Source organism: Monodon monoceros, unplaced genomic scaffold, assembly GCF_005190385.1.
Source record: "Monodon monoceros isolate NGI ecotype Baffin Bay Population unplaced genomic scaffold, NGI_Narwhal_1 Super_Scaffold_7, whole genome shotgun sequence".
Lineage (NCBI taxonomy): Eukaryota > Metazoa > Chordata > Mammalia > Artiodactyla > Monodontidae > Monodon > Monodon monoceros.
The window spans coordinates 54,831,742-54,852,286 of NW_021703784.1; the positions used below are offsets into that span (position 1 = coordinate 54,831,742).

At 39.5% G+C, this 20,545-nt stretch overlaps 1 protein-coding gene across 2 annotated transcripts in view; it reads right to left on the reverse strand.

Annotated features, from left to right (window-relative positions):
• Nucleotides 1-20,545, reverse strand: part of UVRAG (UV radiation resistance associated) — a 317,590-nt gene that overhangs the window by 248,208 nt on the left and 48,837 nt on the right. For both annotated transcript variants that reach the window (XM_029209194.1, XM_029209195.1), the window contains 2 exons: nt 19,530-19,691; nt 5,157-5,231 (listed from right to left, as the gene is read on the reverse strand). In XM_029209194.1, the coding sequence (XP_029065027.1) occupies nt 5,157-5,231; nt 19,530-19,691 (237 nt within the window). The remainder of the gene's footprint in view (nt 1-5,156; nt 5,232-19,529; nt 19,692-20,545) is intronic.

The window sequence follows — 20,545 nt, forward strand, 5'->3', positions numbered from 1 at the left end:
CATTGCTGATTTAGCATTTTTTAATCCTTTATGAAATATTTCAACCACAGATATGCTATCCATATTCAATGACTGTGATTACAAGTATATTTGGACTTATTTTTATCACTGTACTGTATGGTTCTATTTACCACTTGCTTTCTTTTTTGTTTTCCTTTTCTGACTCCTATCAAGTTGACAAAGTGTTCTACTCCTTACATTCCCTTTTTTCCCTCTGCTAATTAAAAATCTATACTCTGGGGGTTTCTCTGGTGGCGCAGTGGTTGGGAGTCCGCCTGCCGATGCAGGGGACACGGGTTTGTGACCCGGTCCGGGAGGATCCCACATGCCGCGGAGCGGCTGGGCCCGTGAGCCATGGCCGCTGGGCCTGCGCTCCACAACGGGAGAGGCCACAACAGTGAGAGGCCCGCGTACCGCCAAAAAAAAAACAAAAAAAAAAAAAGTAAAGAAACCTAAATGCTAGAAACAGAGTATAGATTTTTTTGGGGTTTTTTTTGGCGGTACGCAGGCCTCTCACTGCTGCGGCCACTCCCGCTGCGGAGCACAGGCTCCGGACGCGCAGGCCCAGAGGCCATGGCTCACGGGCCCAGCCGCTCCGCGGCATGTGGGATCCTCCCGGACCGGGTCACGAACCCGTGTCCCCTGCATCGGCAGGCGGACTCCCAACCACTGCGCCACCAGGGAAGCCCATCTTTACATTTTTAACATGCACACTCGATCACAACTTTTTCTAAGAAATTCTAAACTTGTTTACCATCTCTATCCTCCTCCCGAACAACTCAACGACCTCAATGAGTCTTACTCTTTAAACAGCCTCCCTCACCTTATTACTGTTGTCTAGAGAAGTGCATCTCAAACTCTCTGTGGGAAAGGGTTGGTTGCTTTTCCTTCAATCCACTGTGAGCTGATACTTTTATAAAATACAAAAAAGGCACAATAATGTCAAATTGCTATAAATGTTTAAAAACATTTACGTCAAGGCTTCCCTGGTGGTGCAGTAGTTAAGAATCCACCTGCCAATGCAGGGGACACGGGTTTGAGCCCTGGTCTGGGAAGATCCCACATGCCACAGAGCAATTAAGCCCGCGCGCCACAACTACTGAGCCTGCGTTCTAGAGCCTGCGAGCCACAACTCCTGAGCCCAGGTGCCACATCTACTCAGCTTTTATGCTCATTTAGCGTTCATTTCGCCCAGAGGAGCACATCTTTCAGCCAACGCCCAAGGCTTCTGCCCACGTCTTTGCATTTCTATTCCATTTCTGTTCCAGAGATGTTTATTATCTTGCTCTTTGCTTGTTTTAGCAAGGTATGCCTCTTTAAACTTCTCTGATTTCATCAATTGCTATTTTTTGTTTGGTTCAGCAGAGGGTCTCACAGTGTGCACTTATAATACCTTCTTGACTGGAAACCCTGCTTACGGCTTTCTTGAAAAAGAAAGAAAGAAAAAAAAACTTTTTAAGGAGATTCAACCTATATGTCAGGTGTTCATTTGAAAGCTGGTACAGGGGGACTTCCCTGGTGGTGCAGTGGATAAGAATCCACCTGCCAATGCAGGGGACACGGGTTCAAGCCCTGGTCTGGAGAGACTCCACGTGCCGTGGAGCAACTAAGCCCGTGAGCCACAACTACTGAGCCTGTGCTCTAGAGCTCACGAGCCACAACTACTGAGCCCAGGTGCCACATCTACATAAGCCTGTGCTCCTAGAGCCCATGCTCTGCAACAAGAGAAGACACTGCAATGAGAAGCCTGCGCACCACAACGAAGAGTAGCGCCCGCTCACCGCAACCAGAGAAAGCCTGCGCGCAGCAATGAGGACCCAATGCAGCCAAAAGTAAATTAATTAATTTTTTTAAAAAAGCTAGTACACGGCAAGATAAGCATGCCTTATAAATTTACAAAACTTATTAACTAAAGGACTATAGAATAAAATGTACCACTTATTACAAAACATTTATTCAGTGAACATTTATTGATCATCTGGCCTTGAATCCCAGCTCTGCTACTTAGTAGTTGTGTAATCTTGGGAAAGTTACTTAAGTTCTCTGTGCCAGCATCCTCTTCTATAAAAGGACAATTGTAGGGTTTAAATGAGGTAAAATATATAAAGCACTTAGAATAGTGCCTGGCACATAAGTGCTCACTAAACATTAGACATTATTATTATTGTTAGGGAGAAACACTTACTCTGCACTCCCATGCTTCCACATAGGAGAAAAACTTTCCACTCCATTTCCCAGGAAAGAAGGTTATAAAGAAAAAAAAAAAAAAAGTCTACTTTTTCTGTGTCCTTCACTCACTCCTCCCCAGAATAGGCAGGAGCTTGACTGCTGAGTTTGGGAGACAAAACTGAACATGACCGCCTTAGTTCTTTCCAGGTTCCCTCCCATTCAGGAACAGCCTGTGTAAAGTACACATAAATTCTGCTTTTGTCTTGGAGGGTCAGGATCTGTCCCTGTAAGGGGAAGAACGCAGTTTTGCTTGTTTTGTTATTTGGTGGTATGGGGATTCATTTTGGGAGAAAGTACTATATACAAGCTCTTTCAGTTGCAGAATTTAAGCCACATTTGCCAATTAGTTTTATCAGTAATAACGTCAACATTCTGATCTCCATTTATCACCTGTCTTATTTCTAAACTTGTTCCAAATTCAGGAGAAGAAGAAAGGGTTATTAGTTATTGACCTACCCGAAATCTCAACTACTATTAGTCTCTGGCTACAAAATTCTTAGGGAGATTACATACAGTAAGGGATATAAAGCTCTTAAAACATTGTTTGATACATAATACATTCAACAGATGTTAACTATTAATATTATTACTATATGCCAGACATTGTGCTAGATGGTGAGTTGGTTACCTGTTACAGGAGTAACTTAATCCTTCAACAGACTCAGGATGGCTAAACCCTATAAATGGGACATTACAAACAACAGCAGTGGCAGTTCCCACAATTCTCTCATTAAATAAAACATTTTTACTAAGCAAATACCATGTCAAGGACTATGATAGGTACTAGGAATTCAAAATTACATATGGAAATCTGTCCTTAAGAAGCTTACAGACTAGAAAGGAATAAAGAGCTATAAAGTGGTAAAACCTATGTCAAAGGTGTACATAAGGGTGCTGATATACTATAGGAACTTAGAAGATGAGGGCTTTAAAATAAAGAAAAAAAGCTTAATAGAGCTTAAACTGAGTTTTGATGAAGTCACCTAGAATAGCTTGCATTTTGCCCAACTGAATGGGCCTTTTTCAGTCTTCATCTTTTTTGACCACCCTCTCCTTAAAAACCAAAAACCAAACCAAAACAAAAGCCTCTCTTTCTTTAGCCTCTGAGATTCCACAAGAGACTTCACTCTCTTTTCCTCATCTATCTCTCACCATTCCTTCTCAGCCACCTTTTCCAAAGCCTCCTCCCATATTTGGCCTCTAAAAGTTGGAGACCCTCACAGGCCCCTGCTATTAAGCCCCTTTTTTCTCACTGTACAGCTTGTCACTGGTCTATCTTATCCGAACTCACGATTTCAATAACTATTTGCCATTATTATATCTCTATATTTAAATCTCTAACCTACTTCTCTCCTCTGAACTCCAGACTCATCTAATCCAAATGCCTACTTTACACATGGATATCTTGAAGGTATCTCAAAGCCCATGTGATCAAATCTCAACTCACTCACGATCTGCCTCCAACAAAGCTGTCTTCCTCCAGTGTCCTTAGTTCTCTCAGTGCCTGGCACCTTCATCCATCTGGTTACTTCATCTAAGCCAGAAACCCGAAAGTCATCCTTTAACACCTTCTTTTTCCCTACACCCTAAATTCAAACCATCACCAAGTCCTACTGATTTTACCTCCTAAAACTTTCCTAAATCTACCTGCTATTCTACCATAAACCTGTTTCAAAGTATCAAATCTCTTACCCTCTGTACTGTAAGATCCTTCTTACTGTCTTCCCACATATATTCTTGCCTCTCTACAATCAGTCCTTAAAGCAGCCAGAGTGAAATTATTAAAACACAAATCTAATTATATCTCTGCCATGCTAAAAATCCTTCAACACACGCTACTGCTCTTAGGATAAAACCCTTCAAAAGGTTCTGTGTTATGTGGTCCCTGTCTACCTCTCCAGCCTCCTCTGGTATCCTTCTCCCTTATCACCCAGACTTTCCTTCAGTCCCGAAAACTCACCACTTCCCCTAGCACTTCATAGCCTTCCAACATGTTACCCTCCTCTACCTGGAATGCTCTCTCTGTTCAGCCTCCATCCCTCCACATTGTTCATTTCTATTCATCCTCTGGATTGTAACCTTAAAAGTCAAGTCCCCGTAGAACTTTCTTGAGCCACTAGAGTAGGTAAGATCCTCATCACATGCTTTTATAGCACCCACCAACATTGTGTTCATATAGTTATCTATCAGGTTACCTTATCAGTGCTTGTCTCCCTCATACACTCCATGACAGCAGGGAAAAAAAATCTGTTTGCTCACCATTGTACCCTTAGCACTTAGAGCACAGTAGCTGATGTACAGCAGGTGCTCAGTAAATAGCTGTTGAATGAATGAAGCATTCTAGCAATAGCATTTCAGATAACCAAGAATTAGAAAACAACATGATCACTAAGAGGAAACAATGTAGAAAATTCACCTCATTGGTTTGTGGCTAGTATTAAGTAGGATAAAGAACATGAAGCGCCTGGCATGGTGCCACAGATAGCAGGTACTTGGTAAATACCTCTCCTTTCTCTAATCACCTTTAGATACAGAGACAGCACAGACTATAATATAAATGACTACAATATAACTTGCCTCAGGTTTCTTAAATTTATTCAAAGTTGTAAAAGATTTCTGAAACAGTTAATAAAATTGTATTACACTTAATTAAAATTCATTATTCTTCCTTAACCTCTAAAGAATTATGTAGAAAACAGCTACATGAGATTTTCTCTTAGGAAAATTAATATAATCTGGATTTAGAAAAGATGTGTTGATGTGGTTACAAAATGAGTTTTCACTTTAAGCATTCACCCTAAGCCACACTAAACAACAAACTTATAATGATACTTAAAACATGATTCTATTTACACAGAGCTTTTACCTGATACATCAAAGCACACCTGAACTAAACAAAACTCACAGTGTTATGCAAATCCCCTTACCTTATGTTCAAATGGAGCACCATAATAGCCATCATTCAGCCCAAAAATTATTTCATTTTGGTTGCGGGCATGAATCTAAGAGAGGAGGAAAACACATTATTAGTTCATCTCATTCCAGTCAAGTTTTAATGTGATTAGAAAATGACAGGACCTACTTCAATGTTGAGAAATAGGTTGGCTACGTCTAACAAGCCAGCAGAAAACAAAACACTTATCATAAGACCAGGTGATCAATTTAGAGTTTCCTGCTTTAGTCAAAGTCCTCGCAAAATCATCACATGAGATCACAGGCACCATCATTCACACACATTTTTCACAAACACTTCTTCAGGCTGTTACAGAAAGCATATTCCTTAAGTATAGGGGATTCAGAGGCACACTATACATTCTCTGATCTCAAAGAAAACACAGCCCAGTTAGTCTATTAGAGTGCTTTAAAAAACATGAAGCCCTAGAAAAAACATAAAAGATAAATATTATTTTCTAATTTCAAAAAGACAGTTTAAAGATAATATCCAATCCTCAAAGTGTTTAAAAGTCTACTAACTATTTTCTGTCTACTACTCTCTTTCAAATGCAACTGATTCGAGCTTCAGTCAGTGCCAACCTCGAATTAAACTTCACCTAAAAGGTGGGAGAATTAAAACTTTTAAAATTAAAGAACTAAGATTTTTTTTAAAACTCAAAATAGTATAAAGTCTATAAAAACAGATTCAGTTACTTGATCAGAAAGAACTGTGGCTAAAAAAATTTTAATTGCTTCTGCAGTGAAGGATTAATGTGAGGGTTCAAGTGGGGGATTACCAGAATAGAATATTTCATCTCTTCTTTCTAGCTAGAGATAGAAAGGTCAAAGCCAGCAAAAGATTCCTGTGAACATTTATCTGACTTCCATACCTGCTACATCTATTACTAAAGCAAAATTAATCACATGCTCCCTGTTTATCTACATCATTTACTTAACTGAATACAATACCAAAAGATGGGCCTGCAATAATAAACTTATAATGAAAACTATAAACCAATTTCAAGAAGTGTTTCATTTTATGAGAGAAAAAGAGAAAGCACTACGAAATCAGTTTTAAGATTAGAAGAAACTCAAAATTTTACAAACATAGAATATTTTACACACATATATACCTCAGGAGAAAAAAGATTAAATAAAATCATATGCATCAAAATGTTAACAATGGTTGCAGCTGGGCAGAAAGAGTGCACATAATTTTTTATTCTCCTCTCTGTGCTTTTCAAAATTTTCCAAATTGTCCACAAAGTACATGGATCACTTTTAAAATCAGAAAAATACATGCCATTTAAAGAAAGGGTGGGGTGAGATCATGGGCAGGAGTGAATCTAACATGAAGGTAAAGTTTTCAAAGCATAAGCCTCATAAAGATGGGCATTAAATTAACTTGTTGAAAAATATGACACAACATGTTTCTAGGACTTGAAAAGATACTGGGCTTAAAAAGAAAAAAAACTCAAGTGATCTGAGTTCTAATTCCAACCTTCTAGTGCTTCATAAGGAACTCTGACTTTATAGCCCTAGTGCCTAGCACTCTACTCAACATATAATCACTAATCAATGTTAATGGGCCATGCTTTAAATCCCTCATCAGCCAAAAGCAGAAACACCCCTTGTTCTGTTTTATAGTGGTGTGGTACAGATGAAATGAATCCAATTATCACTGGATATGAAAGTACTTTTGGAAGTTAGACACAAACAATACTGGGGGAAAAAATCAGAATCAGTCAACCATAGAGCCCTTTGCTCCCAATTAATAAAGAAAATTAACAAAACAGGCTGCATGATACTCCATACTACTTACTATCCTTTACCATTAATTATAGATTACTGACCCCAAAACGTGTCAGAATCTTAATATGGAGACTACAGAATATAGAGCCTTTTAATTCAACCACAATCTTGTATTTTGATCCCTCTATGAAAAAAGGCACACTTTTTAAAGACAGATAATCAAAGTTGGTGAAATGAATAATAAATACAGTCTGAGCAATGGAACAAATAATAACCTAAATCCACCAATCACTGTGTGACCTTTAACAACTTACTTAATTTCTCTGAGCTTCTGTTTTCTCAGTTAAATACTGACAGGAAAATAATACTTGCTCACATGACCTTCAAAAGGCCCAAAGTCACTGGGTGCATGTAAAATGATTGTATGAATGTAAAAAGACACCCAAACACTAAATGAGTATACAATCACTGTTGGTATTAATACAAAGTTCTAACCACTTAAACTAAGCACAAGAACTTCTGCCACCGAAAGTGCCCCATATAAGCATTATCAACAAATTCTCCAAATTCCCACCTTGAATAGAGCTATTTTCAAACTCCTCTGCTTCTTTGTCATCAAAATTCAAGTCAAAACCAACTTTAGTTCATGACTTCTGGGGAAAACGTCCTGATTAACTCTCTTGTCTCTAAAGGCTATTCAGGAAATTGGCTTGTAGTTGTAGCTCCGGCTACTGTGGACAAGCTGCATCATCACTCTGTCCATTCAAATGACAGCAAAATACACACGACATGTACATGAAACACTTACCAAGACAGACCATAAAATAAATCTCAAAAAGGTTAAAAGGATTAAAATAATACGATTTTCTCTAAACACGACAGAATTAAAGTAGAAATCAACAAAAGAAGGATATCTGAAAACTCCACAAATGTTTGAAAATTAAACAACATACCTCTCAATAACCCTTCGGTCAAGAAGAAATAAAAGAGAAATTACGAAATATTTCAAATTGAACAAAAACGAAAATGCAGTATCAAAATTGTGGGTCACAGCTAAAGCAATGCTTAGAGGAAAATTTATTAAATGCTTACTTTAGAAAAGAGAGGTCTCAAATCAGTAATCCAGGAATCCTACTTTAAGAAACTAGCAAATTAGAACAAATTAAACCCAAAGCAGGCAAAAGGAAGAAAATAATAAGAGTAAAAGCAGAAACCAACGAGGGACTTTCCTGGTGCTTCAGTGGTTAAGACTCTGCGCTCCCAATGCAGGAGCCCCAGGTTTGATCCCTGGTCAGGTAATTAGATCCCACATGCTGCAACTAAGACCTGGCGCAGCCAAATAAATTTTTTTTTTTTTTTCCCCCCGGTACGCGGGCCTCTCACTGTTGTGGCCTCTCCCGTTGCGGAGCACAGGCTCCGGACGCGTAGGCTCAGCGGCCACGGCTCACGGGCCCAGCCGCTCCGCGGCATGTGGGATCTTCCCAGACCGGGGCACGAACCCACGTCCCCTGCATCGGCAGGCGGACTCTCAACCGCTGCGCCACCAGGGAAGCCCCAATAAATATTTTTTAAAAAAAGAAAAAAAGCAGAAATCAATGAAATTGAAAAAAATAACAATAATAAGTGAAACCTCTTTCGGTGATCTGCAACCCAATTTCAATGGGGTGGGTGGGTAGTTCCCACACCAACAATAAGCAACTCTTGGACACCAGCAGGGTGTCCTGCTCTCAGGCCTGCATCAGATTCCACAGGTTAAGGGTTCAGTCCTACGAGACTGCCCCACACACATGGAAGGCCAGTCAAAAACCCAGATTGCAATCTGTGCTTCTAATTAACTGGCTACAGATTAGAGGTTCCAATTTAGAATGTCAATCCCAAGTACAGGTGTTACCTGTACTTCTGATCAACTGACTGTAAATCAGAGGTTCCCACAACCTAGTCCTCAGGTTCGATTAATTTGCTAGCGTGGCTCGCAGAACTCAGAGAAATATTTTACTTACTGATCACCAGTTTATTAAGAATGTAACTCAGGGAACAGCCAAATAGAAGAGCTGCATAGGGCAAGGTATGGGGAAAGGGCACAAAGCTTCTATGCCCTCTCAAAGTGCACCATACTGCCCAATCTCTATGTGTTCACCAACTCAGAAGCTCTCAGAACCCCATCCTTTGGAGTTTTTATGGAGGCTTTATTACACAGGCATGATTGATTAAATCATTGACCATTGGCAATTGATTCAACCTCCAATCCCTCTCCTCTCCCAAGAGAGGGACTGAAAGTTCCAGTCCTCTAATCCTCTTATCACATGGTTGCACCGTAGGCAACCAGCCCCCACCCTTAGGTGCTTTTCAAAAGTCACCTCATTAACATAACAAAAGACACCTTTGTCACACTCAACACTTAGGAAATTCCAAGAGTTCTAGAAGTGAGCCAAGAACTGTGCATCAAATATATATATATTTCTTATAAAACACAATATTGCAAAACCAAACACTAGATCTTTGAAAAGCTGATAAAACTGATAAATCTCTATTCAGAATAATCAAGAGAAAAAGGGAGGGGCTGGGAAGATGGCGGAAGAGTAAGACACGGAGATCACCTTCCTCCCCACAGATACACCAGAAATACGTCTACACGTGGAACAAGTTCTACAGAACACCTACTGAATGCTGGCAGAAGACCTCAAACCTCCCAAAAGGCAAGAAACTCCCCACGTACCTGGGTAGGACAAAAGAAAAAAAAAAGAAAAAACAGAGACAAAAGAATAGGGACGGCATCTGCACCAGTGGGAGGGAGCTGTGAAGGAGGAAAGGTCTCCACACACTAGGAAGCCCCTTCGCGGGCGGAGACTGCGGGAGGCGGAGGGGGGAGCTTCGCAGCTGCGGAGGAGAGCGCAGCAACAGGGGTGCGGAGCAAAGCGGGGAGATTCCCGCATAGAGGATCGATGCCGACCGGCAGTCACCAGCCCGAGAAGCTTGTCTGCTCACCCACCAGGGTGGGCGGGGCTGCGAGCTGAGACTCGGGCTTCGGTCGGAGCGCAGGGAGAGGACTGGAGTTGGCGGCGTGAACACAGCCTGCAGGGGATTAGTGCGCCACGGCTAGCCGGGAGGGAGTCCGGGGAAAAGTCTGGACCTGCCGAAGAGGCAAGAGACTTTTTCTTACCTCTTTGTTTCCTGGTGCGCGAGGACAGGGGTTTAAGAGCGCTGCTTAAAGGAACTCCAGAGACGGGCGCGAGCCGCGGCTAAAAGCGCGGACCCCAGAGACGGGCGGGAGACGCTAAGGCTGCTGCTGCCGCCACCAAGGGGCCTGTGTGCGAGCACAGGTCACTATCCACACCCCTCTTCCGGGGAGCCTGTGCAGCCCACCACTGCCATGTTCCCAGGATCCAGGGACAACTTCCCCGGGAGAACGTACGGCGCGCCTCATGCTGGTGCAACGTCACGCGGGCCTCTACCGCCGCAGGCCTGCCCCGCACGCCATGCCCCTCCCTCCCCCGCGGCCTGAGCCAGAGCCCCCGAATCAGCGGCTCCTTTAACCCCGTCCTGTCTGAGCAAAACACAGACGCCCTCCAGCGACCTACACGCAGAGGCGGGGCCAAATCCAAAGCTGAGCACCTGTGAGCTGTGAGAACAAAGAAGAGAAAGGGAAATCTCTCCCAGCTGCCTCAGAAACAGCGGATTAAAGCTCCACAATCAACTTCATGTACCCTGCATCTGTGGACTACATGAATAGACGAATCATCCCAAATTGAGGGGGTGGACTTTGAGAGCAAGATTTATGATTTTTTTCCCCTTTTCCTCTTTTTGTGAGTGTGTATGTGTACGCTTCTGTGTGAGATTTTGTCTGTATAGCTTTGCTTCCACCATTTGTCCTAGGGTTCTATCCGTCCGTTTTTTTTTTTAATTCTTTTTCTTAATAATTAATTTTAATAACTTTATTATACTTTTCCTCCCTCCCTCCCTCCCTCCCTCCCTTCCTTCCCTCCTTTAGACAACGAATCATCCCAAATTGAGGAGGTGGACTTTGAGAGCAAGATTTATGATTTTTTCCCCTTTACCTCTTTTTGTGAGGGTGTATGTGTATGCTTCTGTGTAAGATTTTGTCTGTATAGCTTTGCTTCCACCATTTGTCCTAAGGTTCTATCCGTCCTTTTTTTCTAAATAATTATTTTTTAATTTAATAACTTTATTATACTTTATTTTATTTTACTGTATCTTCTTTCTTTCTTTCTTTTTTCCTTCCTTCCTGCCTCCCTCCCTCCCTCCTTTCTTTCCTTCTTTTCTTCTTTCCTTCTTTCTTTCTTTCTTCCTACTTCTACTAATTCTTTCTCTCTACTTTTTCTCCCTTTTATTCTGAGCCGTGTGGATGAAAGGCTCTTGGTGCTGCAGCCAGGAGTCAGTGCTGTGCCTCTGAGGTGGGAGAGGAAACTTCAGGGCACTGGTCAACAAGAGACCTCCCAGCTGCACATAATATCAAAGGGTGAAAATCTCCCAGAGATCTCCATCTCAACACCAGCACCCAGCTTCACTCAACGACCAGCAAGCTACAGTGCTGGACACCCTATGCCAAACAACTAGCAAAACAGGAACACAACCCCACCCATTAGCAGAGAGGCTGCCTAAAATCAAAGTAAGGCCACAGACACCCAAAAACACACCACCAGATGTGGACCTGCCCACTAGAGAGACAAGATCCAGCCTCATCCACCACAATACAGGCACTAGTCCCCTCCACCAGGAAGCCTACACAACCCAATGAAGCAACCTTAGCCACTGGGGACAAACATCAAAAACAACAGGAACTACAAACCTGCAGCCTGCAAAAAGGAGACCCCAAACACAGTAAGATAAGCAAAATGAGAAGACAGAAAAACACACAGCAGATGAAGGAGCAAGATGAAAATGCACCAGACCTAACAAATGAAGAGGAAATAGGCAGTCTACCTGAAAAAGAATTCAGAATAATGATAGTAAAGATGATCCAAAATCTTGGAAATAGAATAGACAAAATGCAAGAAACACTGAACAAGGACCTAGAAGAACTAAAGATGAAACAAACAATGATGAACAACACAATAAATGAAATGAAAAAGACTCTAGATGGGACCAACAGCAGAATAACTGAGGCAGAAGAATGGATAAGTAACCTGGCAGATAAAATAGTGGAAATAACTACTGCAGAGCAGAATAAAGAAAAAAGAATGAAAAGAACTGAGAACAGTCTCAGAGACCTCCGGGACAACATTAAACGCACCAACATTCGAATTATAGGGGTTCCAGAAGAAGAAGAGAAAAAGAAAGGGACTGAGAAAATATTTGAAGAGATTATAGTTGAAAACTTCCCTAATATGGGAAAGGAAATAGTTAATCAAGTCCAGGAAGCACAGAGAGTCCCATACAGGATAAATCCAAGGAGAAATACGCCAAGACACATATTAATCAAACTGACAAAAATTAAATACAAAGAAAGCATATTAAAAGCAGCAGGGGAAAAACAACAAAGAACACACAAGGGAATCCCCATAAGGTTAACAGCTGATCTCTCAGCAGAAACTCTGCAAGCCAGAAGGGAGTGGCAGGACATACTGAAAATGATGAAAGAGAAAAACCTGCAACCAACATTACTCTACCAGCAAGGATCTCATTCAGATTTGATGGAGAAATTAAAACCTTTACAAACAAGCAAAAGCTGAGAGAGTTCAGCACCACCAAACCAGCTTTACAACAAATGGTAAAGGAACTTCTCTAGGCAAGAAACACAAGAGAAGGAAAAGACCTATAATAACGAACCCAAAACAATTTAGAAAATGGGAATAGGAACATACATATCGATAATTACCTTAAATGTAAATGGACTAAATGCTCCCACCAAAAGACACAGATTGGCTGAATGGATACAAAAACAAGACCCATATATATGCTGTCTACAAGAGACCCACTTCAGACCTAGAGTCACATACAGACTGAAAGTAAGGGGATGGAAAAAGATATTCCATGCAAATGGAAACCAAAAGAAAGCTGGAGTAGCAATTCTCATATCAGACAAAATAGACTTTAAAATAAAGACTATTAGAAGAGACAAAGAAGGACACTACATAATGATCAAGGGATCGATCCAAGAAGAAGATATAACAATTGTAAATATTTATGTACCCAACATAGGAGCACCTCAATACATAAGGCAAGTACTAACAGCCATAAAAGGGGAAATGGACAGTAACACATTCATAGTAGGGGACTTTAACACCCCACTTTCACCAATGGACAGATCATCCAAAATGAAAATAAATAAGGAAACACAAGCTTTAAATGATACATTAAACAAGATGGACTTATAGGACACTCCATCCAAAAACAACTTATAGGACACTCCATCCAAAAACAACAGAATACACATTTTTCTCAAGTGCTCATGGAACACTTTCCAGGATAGATCATATATTGGGTCACAAATCAAGCCTTGGTAAATTTAAGAAAATTGAAATTGTATCAAGTATCTTTTCCGACCACAACGCCATGAGACTAGATATCAATTACAGGAAAAGATCTGTAAAAAATACAAACACATGGAGGCTAAACAATACACTACTTAATAACGAAGTGATCACTGAAGAAATCAAAGAGGAAATCAAAACATACCTAGAAACAAATGACAATGGAGACACAGCGACCCAAAACCTATGGGATGCAGCAAAAGCAGTTCTAAGAGGGAAGTTTATAGCAATACAAGCCCACCTTAAGAAGCAGGAAACATCTCTAATAAACAACCTAACCTTGCATCTAAAGCAATTAGAGAAAGAAGAACAAAAAAAACCCTTCCTTAGCAGAAGGAAAGAAATCATAAAAATCAGATCAGAAATAAATGAAAAAGAAATGAAGGAAACAATAGCAAAGATAAATAAAACTAAGAGCTGGTTCTTTGAGAAGATAAACAAAATAGATAAACCATTAGCCAGACTCATCAAAAAAAAAAAAGGGAGAAGACTCAAATCAATAGAATTAGAAATGAAAAAGGAGAAGTAACAACTGACACTGCAGAAATAAAAAAGATCATGAGAGATTACTACAAGCAACTCTATGCCAATAAAATGGACAACCTGGAAGAAATGGACAAATTCTTAGAAATGCACAACCTGCCAAGACTGAATCAGGAAGAAATAGAAAATATGAACAGACCAATCACAAGCACTGAAATTGAAATTGTGATTAAAAATCTTCCAACAAACAAAAGCCCAGGACCAGATGGCTTCACAGGCAAATTCTATCAAACATTTAGAGAAGAGCTAACACCTATCCTTCTCAAACTCTTCCAAAATGTAGCAGAGGGAGGAACACTCCCAAATTCCTTCTACGAGGCCACCATCAACTTGATACCAAAACCAGACAAGGATGTCACAAAGAAAGAAAACTACAGGCCAATATCATTAATGAACATAGATGCAAAAATCCTCAACAAAATACTAGCAAACAGAATCCAACAACACATTAAAAGGATCATACATCATGATCAAGTGGGGTTTATTCCAGGAATGCAAGGATTCTTCAATATACGCAAATCTATCTATGTGATAAACCATATTAACAAATTGAAGGAGAAAAACCATATGATCATCTCATTAGACGCAGAGAAAGCTTTTGACAAAATTCAACACCGATTTATGATAAAAACTCTGCAGAAAGTAGGCACAGAGGGAACTTTCCTCAACATAATAAAGGCCATATGTGACAAGCCCACATCATCCTCAATGGTGAAAAACTGAAAGCATTTCCACTAAGGTCAGGAACAAGACAAGGTTGCCCACTCTCACCACTCTTATTCAACATAGTTTTGGAAGTTTTAGCCACAGCAATGAGAGAAGAAAAGGAAATAAAAGGAATCCAAATCGGAAAAGAAGAAGTAAAGCTGTCACTGTTTGCAGATGACATGATACTATACATAGAGAATCCTAAAGATGCTACCAGAAAACTACTAGAGCTAATCAATGAATTTGGTAAAGTAGCAGGATACAAAATTAATGCACAGAAATCTCTGGCATTCCTATACACTAATGATGAAAAATCTGAAAGTGAAATCAAGAAAACACTCCCATTTACCATTGCAACAAAAAGAATAAAATATCTAGGAATAAACCTACCTAAGGAGACAAAAGACCTGTATGCAGAAAATTCTAAGACACTGATGAAAGAAATTAAAGATGATACAAATAGATGGAGAGATATACCATGTTCTTGGACTGGAAGAATAAACATTGTGAAAATGACTATACTACCCAAAGCAATCTATAGATTCAATGCAATCCCTATCAAACTGCCAATGGCATTTTTCACGGAACGAGAACAAAAAATTTCACAATTTGTATGGAAACACAAAAGACCCCGAATAGCCAAAGCAATCTTGAGAACGAAAAACGGAGCTGGAGGAATCAGGGTCCCTGACTTCAGACTATACTACAAAGCTACAGTAATCAAGACAGTATGGTACTGGCACAAAAACAGAAAGATAGATCAATGGAACAGGATAGAAGGCCCAGAGATAAACCCACGCACATATGGTCACCTTATCTTTGATAAAGGAGGCAGGAATGTACAGTGGAGAAAGGACAGCCTCTTCAATAAGTGGTGCTGGGAAAACTGGACAGGTACATGTAAAACTATGAGATTAGATCACTCCCTAACACAATACACAAAAATAAGCTCAAAATGGATTAAAGACCTAAATGTAAGGCCAGACACTATCCAACTCTTAGAGGAAAACAAAGGCAGAACACTCTATGACATAAATCACAGCAAGACCCTTTTTGACCCACCTCCTAGAGAAATGGAAATAAAAACAAAAATAAACAAATGGGACCTAATGAAACTTCAAAGCTTTTGCACAGCAAAGGAAACCATAAACAAGACGAAAAGATAACCCTCAGAATGGGAGAAAATATTTGAAAATGAAGCAACTGACAAAGGATTAATTTCCAAAATTTACAAGCATCTCATGCAGCTCAATAACAAAACAACAAACAACCCAATCCAAAAATGGGCAGAAGACCTAAATAGACATTTCTCCAAAGAAGATATACAGGCTGCCAACAAACACATGAAAGAATGCTCAACATCATTAATCATTAGAGAAATGCAAATCAAAACTACAATGAGCTATCATCTCACACCAGTCAGAATGGCCATCATCAAAAAATCTAGAAACAATAAATGCTGGAGAGGGTGTGGAGAAAAGGGAACACTCTTGCACTGCTGGTGGGAATGTGAATTGGTACAGCCACTATGGAGAACAGTATGGAGGTTCCTTAAAAAACTACAAATAGAACTAACATATGACCCAGCAATCCCACTACTGGGCATATACCCTGAGAAAACCAAAATTCAAAAAGAGTCATGTACCAAAATGTTCATTGCAGCTCTATTTACAATAGCCCGGAGATGGAAACAACCTAAGTGCCCACCATCGGATGAATGGATAAAGAAGATGTGGCACATACATACAATGGAATATTATTCAGCCATAAAAAGAAACGAAAGTGAGCTATTTGTAATGAGGTGGATAGACCTAGAGTCTGTCATACAGAGTGAAGTCAGAAAGAGAGAGACAAATACCGTATGCTAACACATATATATGGAATTTAAGAAAAAAAAATGTCATGAAGAACCTAGGGGTAAGACAGGAATAAAGACACAGACCTACTGGAGAACGGACTTGAGGATACAGGGCGGGGGAAGGGTGAGCTGTGACAGGGTGAGAGAGAGGCATGGACATATATACACTAACAAACGTAAGGCAGATAGCTAGTGGGAAGCAGCCGCATGGCACAGGGATACCGGCTCGGTACTTTGTGACCTCCTGGAGGGGTGGGATAGGGAGGGTGGGAGGAAGGGAGTCGCAAGAGGGAAGAGATATGGGAACATATGTATATGTATAACTGATTCACTTTGTTATAAAGCAGAAACTAACACACCATTGTAAAGCAATTATCCCCCAATAGAGACGTTAAAAAAAGAAAGAAAGAAAAAGAAAGATGCTATGATGATCCATGTAAAAAAAAAAGTATGACACTTAAAAAAAATGAAAAGACAAGCCACAGATTAGCAGAAAATATTTGGAAAATATATATCTCATAAAGGACTAACTCATACAGAACACCTAAAGAAATTTTACAACTCACAATAATAAAAAATCAATCAAGCAAATAAAAAATGGGCAAAAGATCTGAATGAACATTTCACAAAAAAAGGTAGGGGGATTGATGGCAAATAAACATATTTTTTAAATGCACAACATCATTTCATCATTAGGAAAATTAAAATCAGTATGAGATACCACTTTATCAGAATAGTGAAAATTAAAAAGACTGACAATAATAAGCCCTTACAAAGATAAGGAACTATCATACATTGCTGATGGGAAGGCAGAATGACAGTCACCCTGAAAAAAGAGTTTCACAGTTTCTTATAAATTTCAACATAGCACTTACCATTAGAACCAGAAATTCCAATACTGGATATTTATTCAAGAGAAATGACAACTTACATCAACACAAAGACCTATATTTAAATATTCACAGCAGCATTATTCATTGTAGTGATGGTTACTTACTTCATACATTTGTCAAACTCATTGAACTGTATACATTAAAAGGGTAAATTTTATTGTATGTAAATTATACCTCAAAAAAACCTAACCTGTAAAAAAATTTCTTTCAAAAGTCATCCATTCCCTGACTCTATCCAGGTTTGTCTACATACCTCTTAAACATACTCCCATAGCTCTCTTTCCAGCTATTCATCGATCATCAGTTTACCGGGTCTAAGAACCTTATCTGACTCATCTCTGGATCCTTAACACTAAGAACGATGCCTGCTAGAAAGCAGATGACCAATCAATGAACCTCAGTGATTCTGGCTATTAACCTAACACATCTTAGCCTTGCTTTCCTCTAAAAATTTGTAATTCTATTATATCTGATTTTCTAGTAGCCTGTTACTTGTTATACCTATTTCATAAGTGACTTTCTACAAGGATATTAAGCGTCTAGTTGGCTTAGAAAAATGTTTTCTCTTTCTCTTGTTCTCTGCGATACCAACATAACCAACTTTTTAAGAAGACACCTGAATGCTAACTCTCTGAAATTAGGGTAAGTTAGACATAAGCACAGCTGGGTATTTTAAGAAGACAACCACCTAAGGAATGTGTGAACTGAAAAGCATGATGAAGACCATCTTCTCTGGCCAAAAAAAACCCCTCCCCTACAAGCCTATAGCCCTGCAACTCTAATGTTAAGAAGCCCCACCCCCACACAACATAAACAAGTGCTTAATATCATAATCTATACACAGAGAGCCAACTCCGGCATGTAGCAAGATAGAAAGAGTATGTGCCTCAGGGCAGGGCTGGTTAGCCAGGCTAAAGGCAACAAGCATTTGGTACTAAAGGAGAGGAGAAAAACCCTAAGCCACAAGTCATTACTTCATGAGTTTTAATTAAGACCAGCCCTAAAACAAAAGAAAAAAAATAAAAATAAAAGAGTTTGTAGCAGGTTAGAATTTAGTTAAGCAAAATATTCATTGCATGCATTGTTCTGGTCACTATAAAAGAACACAAAATATAGTATGCAAAATAAGGGAAGAGCTGTTTTGCTTTTTTTTAATCTGAAAAAGAAAAATGTAGAATTGTTTCTCTAACAGAAACATACCAGAAAGTATACACTGAATAAATAGTAAAAAATATGAAGGATGTTTGTAGATATAACTAACATTTTAGGGTTACCTTTATCAGTAGTCCCACAGGTATCACAAAATAGAAATGGCATTTATTCCAATGTGGGCTGAGTGGTTACCAAGGACTACATGTATATACCAGTGTGGTACAGCAGAAAGAGAATTTTTAAGTCAGGCCTAATTTAAATCCCAGCTCCACCTAGCAGTGTTATCTTGATAGTTTCTTAAATTCTCTGAGGCACAATTTTCCCATCAGGAAACTATGGGCAATAATATCAACTTTCACAAGGTCACTATAAATATTAACTGTAATTACTTATGTCTGGGAATGGCAAACAGGTTTCATTTCAGATGCAATTCTGATATATTTCTAGTTGCATCCTGGGACACTGTGTTAGAGAGGATTATGGAGCTACTTCTGAGCTCAGCTAGAAGAGTGCTATGATGAGTTAACTACATCAGTCATGGGGAATGGGTAGCAGTATATAAGCCAGGCATTTGTCATCCCTGTGCTCAATAAACAGAAGCTCTTCTTATTCTTGGAATAACCCCACTCTACTGGTCATAAGAGAGGTGCTTATTTTCAACTTAATTTTCAGATTCTAGGGGAAACATCCAATAAGACAGAACAAGCAGAGTGCTATGAGAAAGCATATGCTTTTCTACCTGCCCCCCCCAAAAAAATATCCTCTTAAATTATCAGCTTAAGGCAGTTCTTCATAAATTTTTTCAGTCATTTTTTAAACCTGGCAATGACTCACATTTCTGTAAGTAAGTGAACAATCATAAAGGGTCTCTCTTTATAATAGGAAATGTAGAATCAGAAGATTCAACAGAAAAAGCTAGACTGTTCATTTAGAGAAGACAACTACTTGAAACTGCAGTGTAAAAATTACCTGCTGACCCAAATATTTCAGCCCATCCAAACAGACTTTCCATTCAATCAACAGCTGGTAGATGTCCTCCTTCCCACCCCAAATCTTCACCACGAAACAAGACACAGATGTATCGAGACGGTCCGGCATTATTCCAAAATCAAGACTCCGCCATGTTGGATTCTGTTGATGGAAATGAAAACATGCTTTAGGAAGACCCTAAATGTTTACGGTTTACAGTTATTTCAGTTAGGTTGTACATCATTTTGTTCTTTAACCAAAAGAACTTATAAATATACTAAATTGCAAACTTAAGAAGACATTCCAATTAACATAAAGAGGGTGATATCGGTACTTTTTAATTTCTCTGCTTTATTATAGTCAATAGAAGGAGCATATATTCTAATCTCTCATTAACATGGCTTCCTATGGTAATTCATTTATTTATTCAACACAATACACAATTATTAAGAAGCAACTTATACACAATGCCCTCAAAGTACCTCCAACTTGTTGCTGGATTCAAACCTTTCTTTAAATAATTACACTGTTTCATGAAAAGTGCAATATGCAAAAGGTTACAAAGTAGCACAGGAGGGAATAATAAACTTGGAAGGCACAGGGGAAAGACAGCACACAGGCTATTAAACTTGGCTTTTATAGGACAACAGTAGTTCACCAGATTAAAATAAGGAATTGCAGGCAAAGGGAAAATAATATACAAGGGCTCAGAGGTGTGAAATAGCACAGTGTGGTCAGGGAACTAAGATAACTGCTGGAGCACACAACACAAGAGCGGCAGGACGCAGAGCTGGAGAGACCAACACGAGACTCCTTGCCAAGGAGGTGGTACTTTACTGTGTACAAGACGTGGGGCCACTGAAAGGTTTTAAGGTTAAGAATGGCATGGTCAACTTTATGCTCTGAAAGAACTTTGTTTTTCATTAAGAGGATTATCCAGATAGTTGAAACATTCTCTGAAAAGTGAAAAAGTTAAGGGGCTTTAATATTATCAATAGACATGAACTACAATGCAT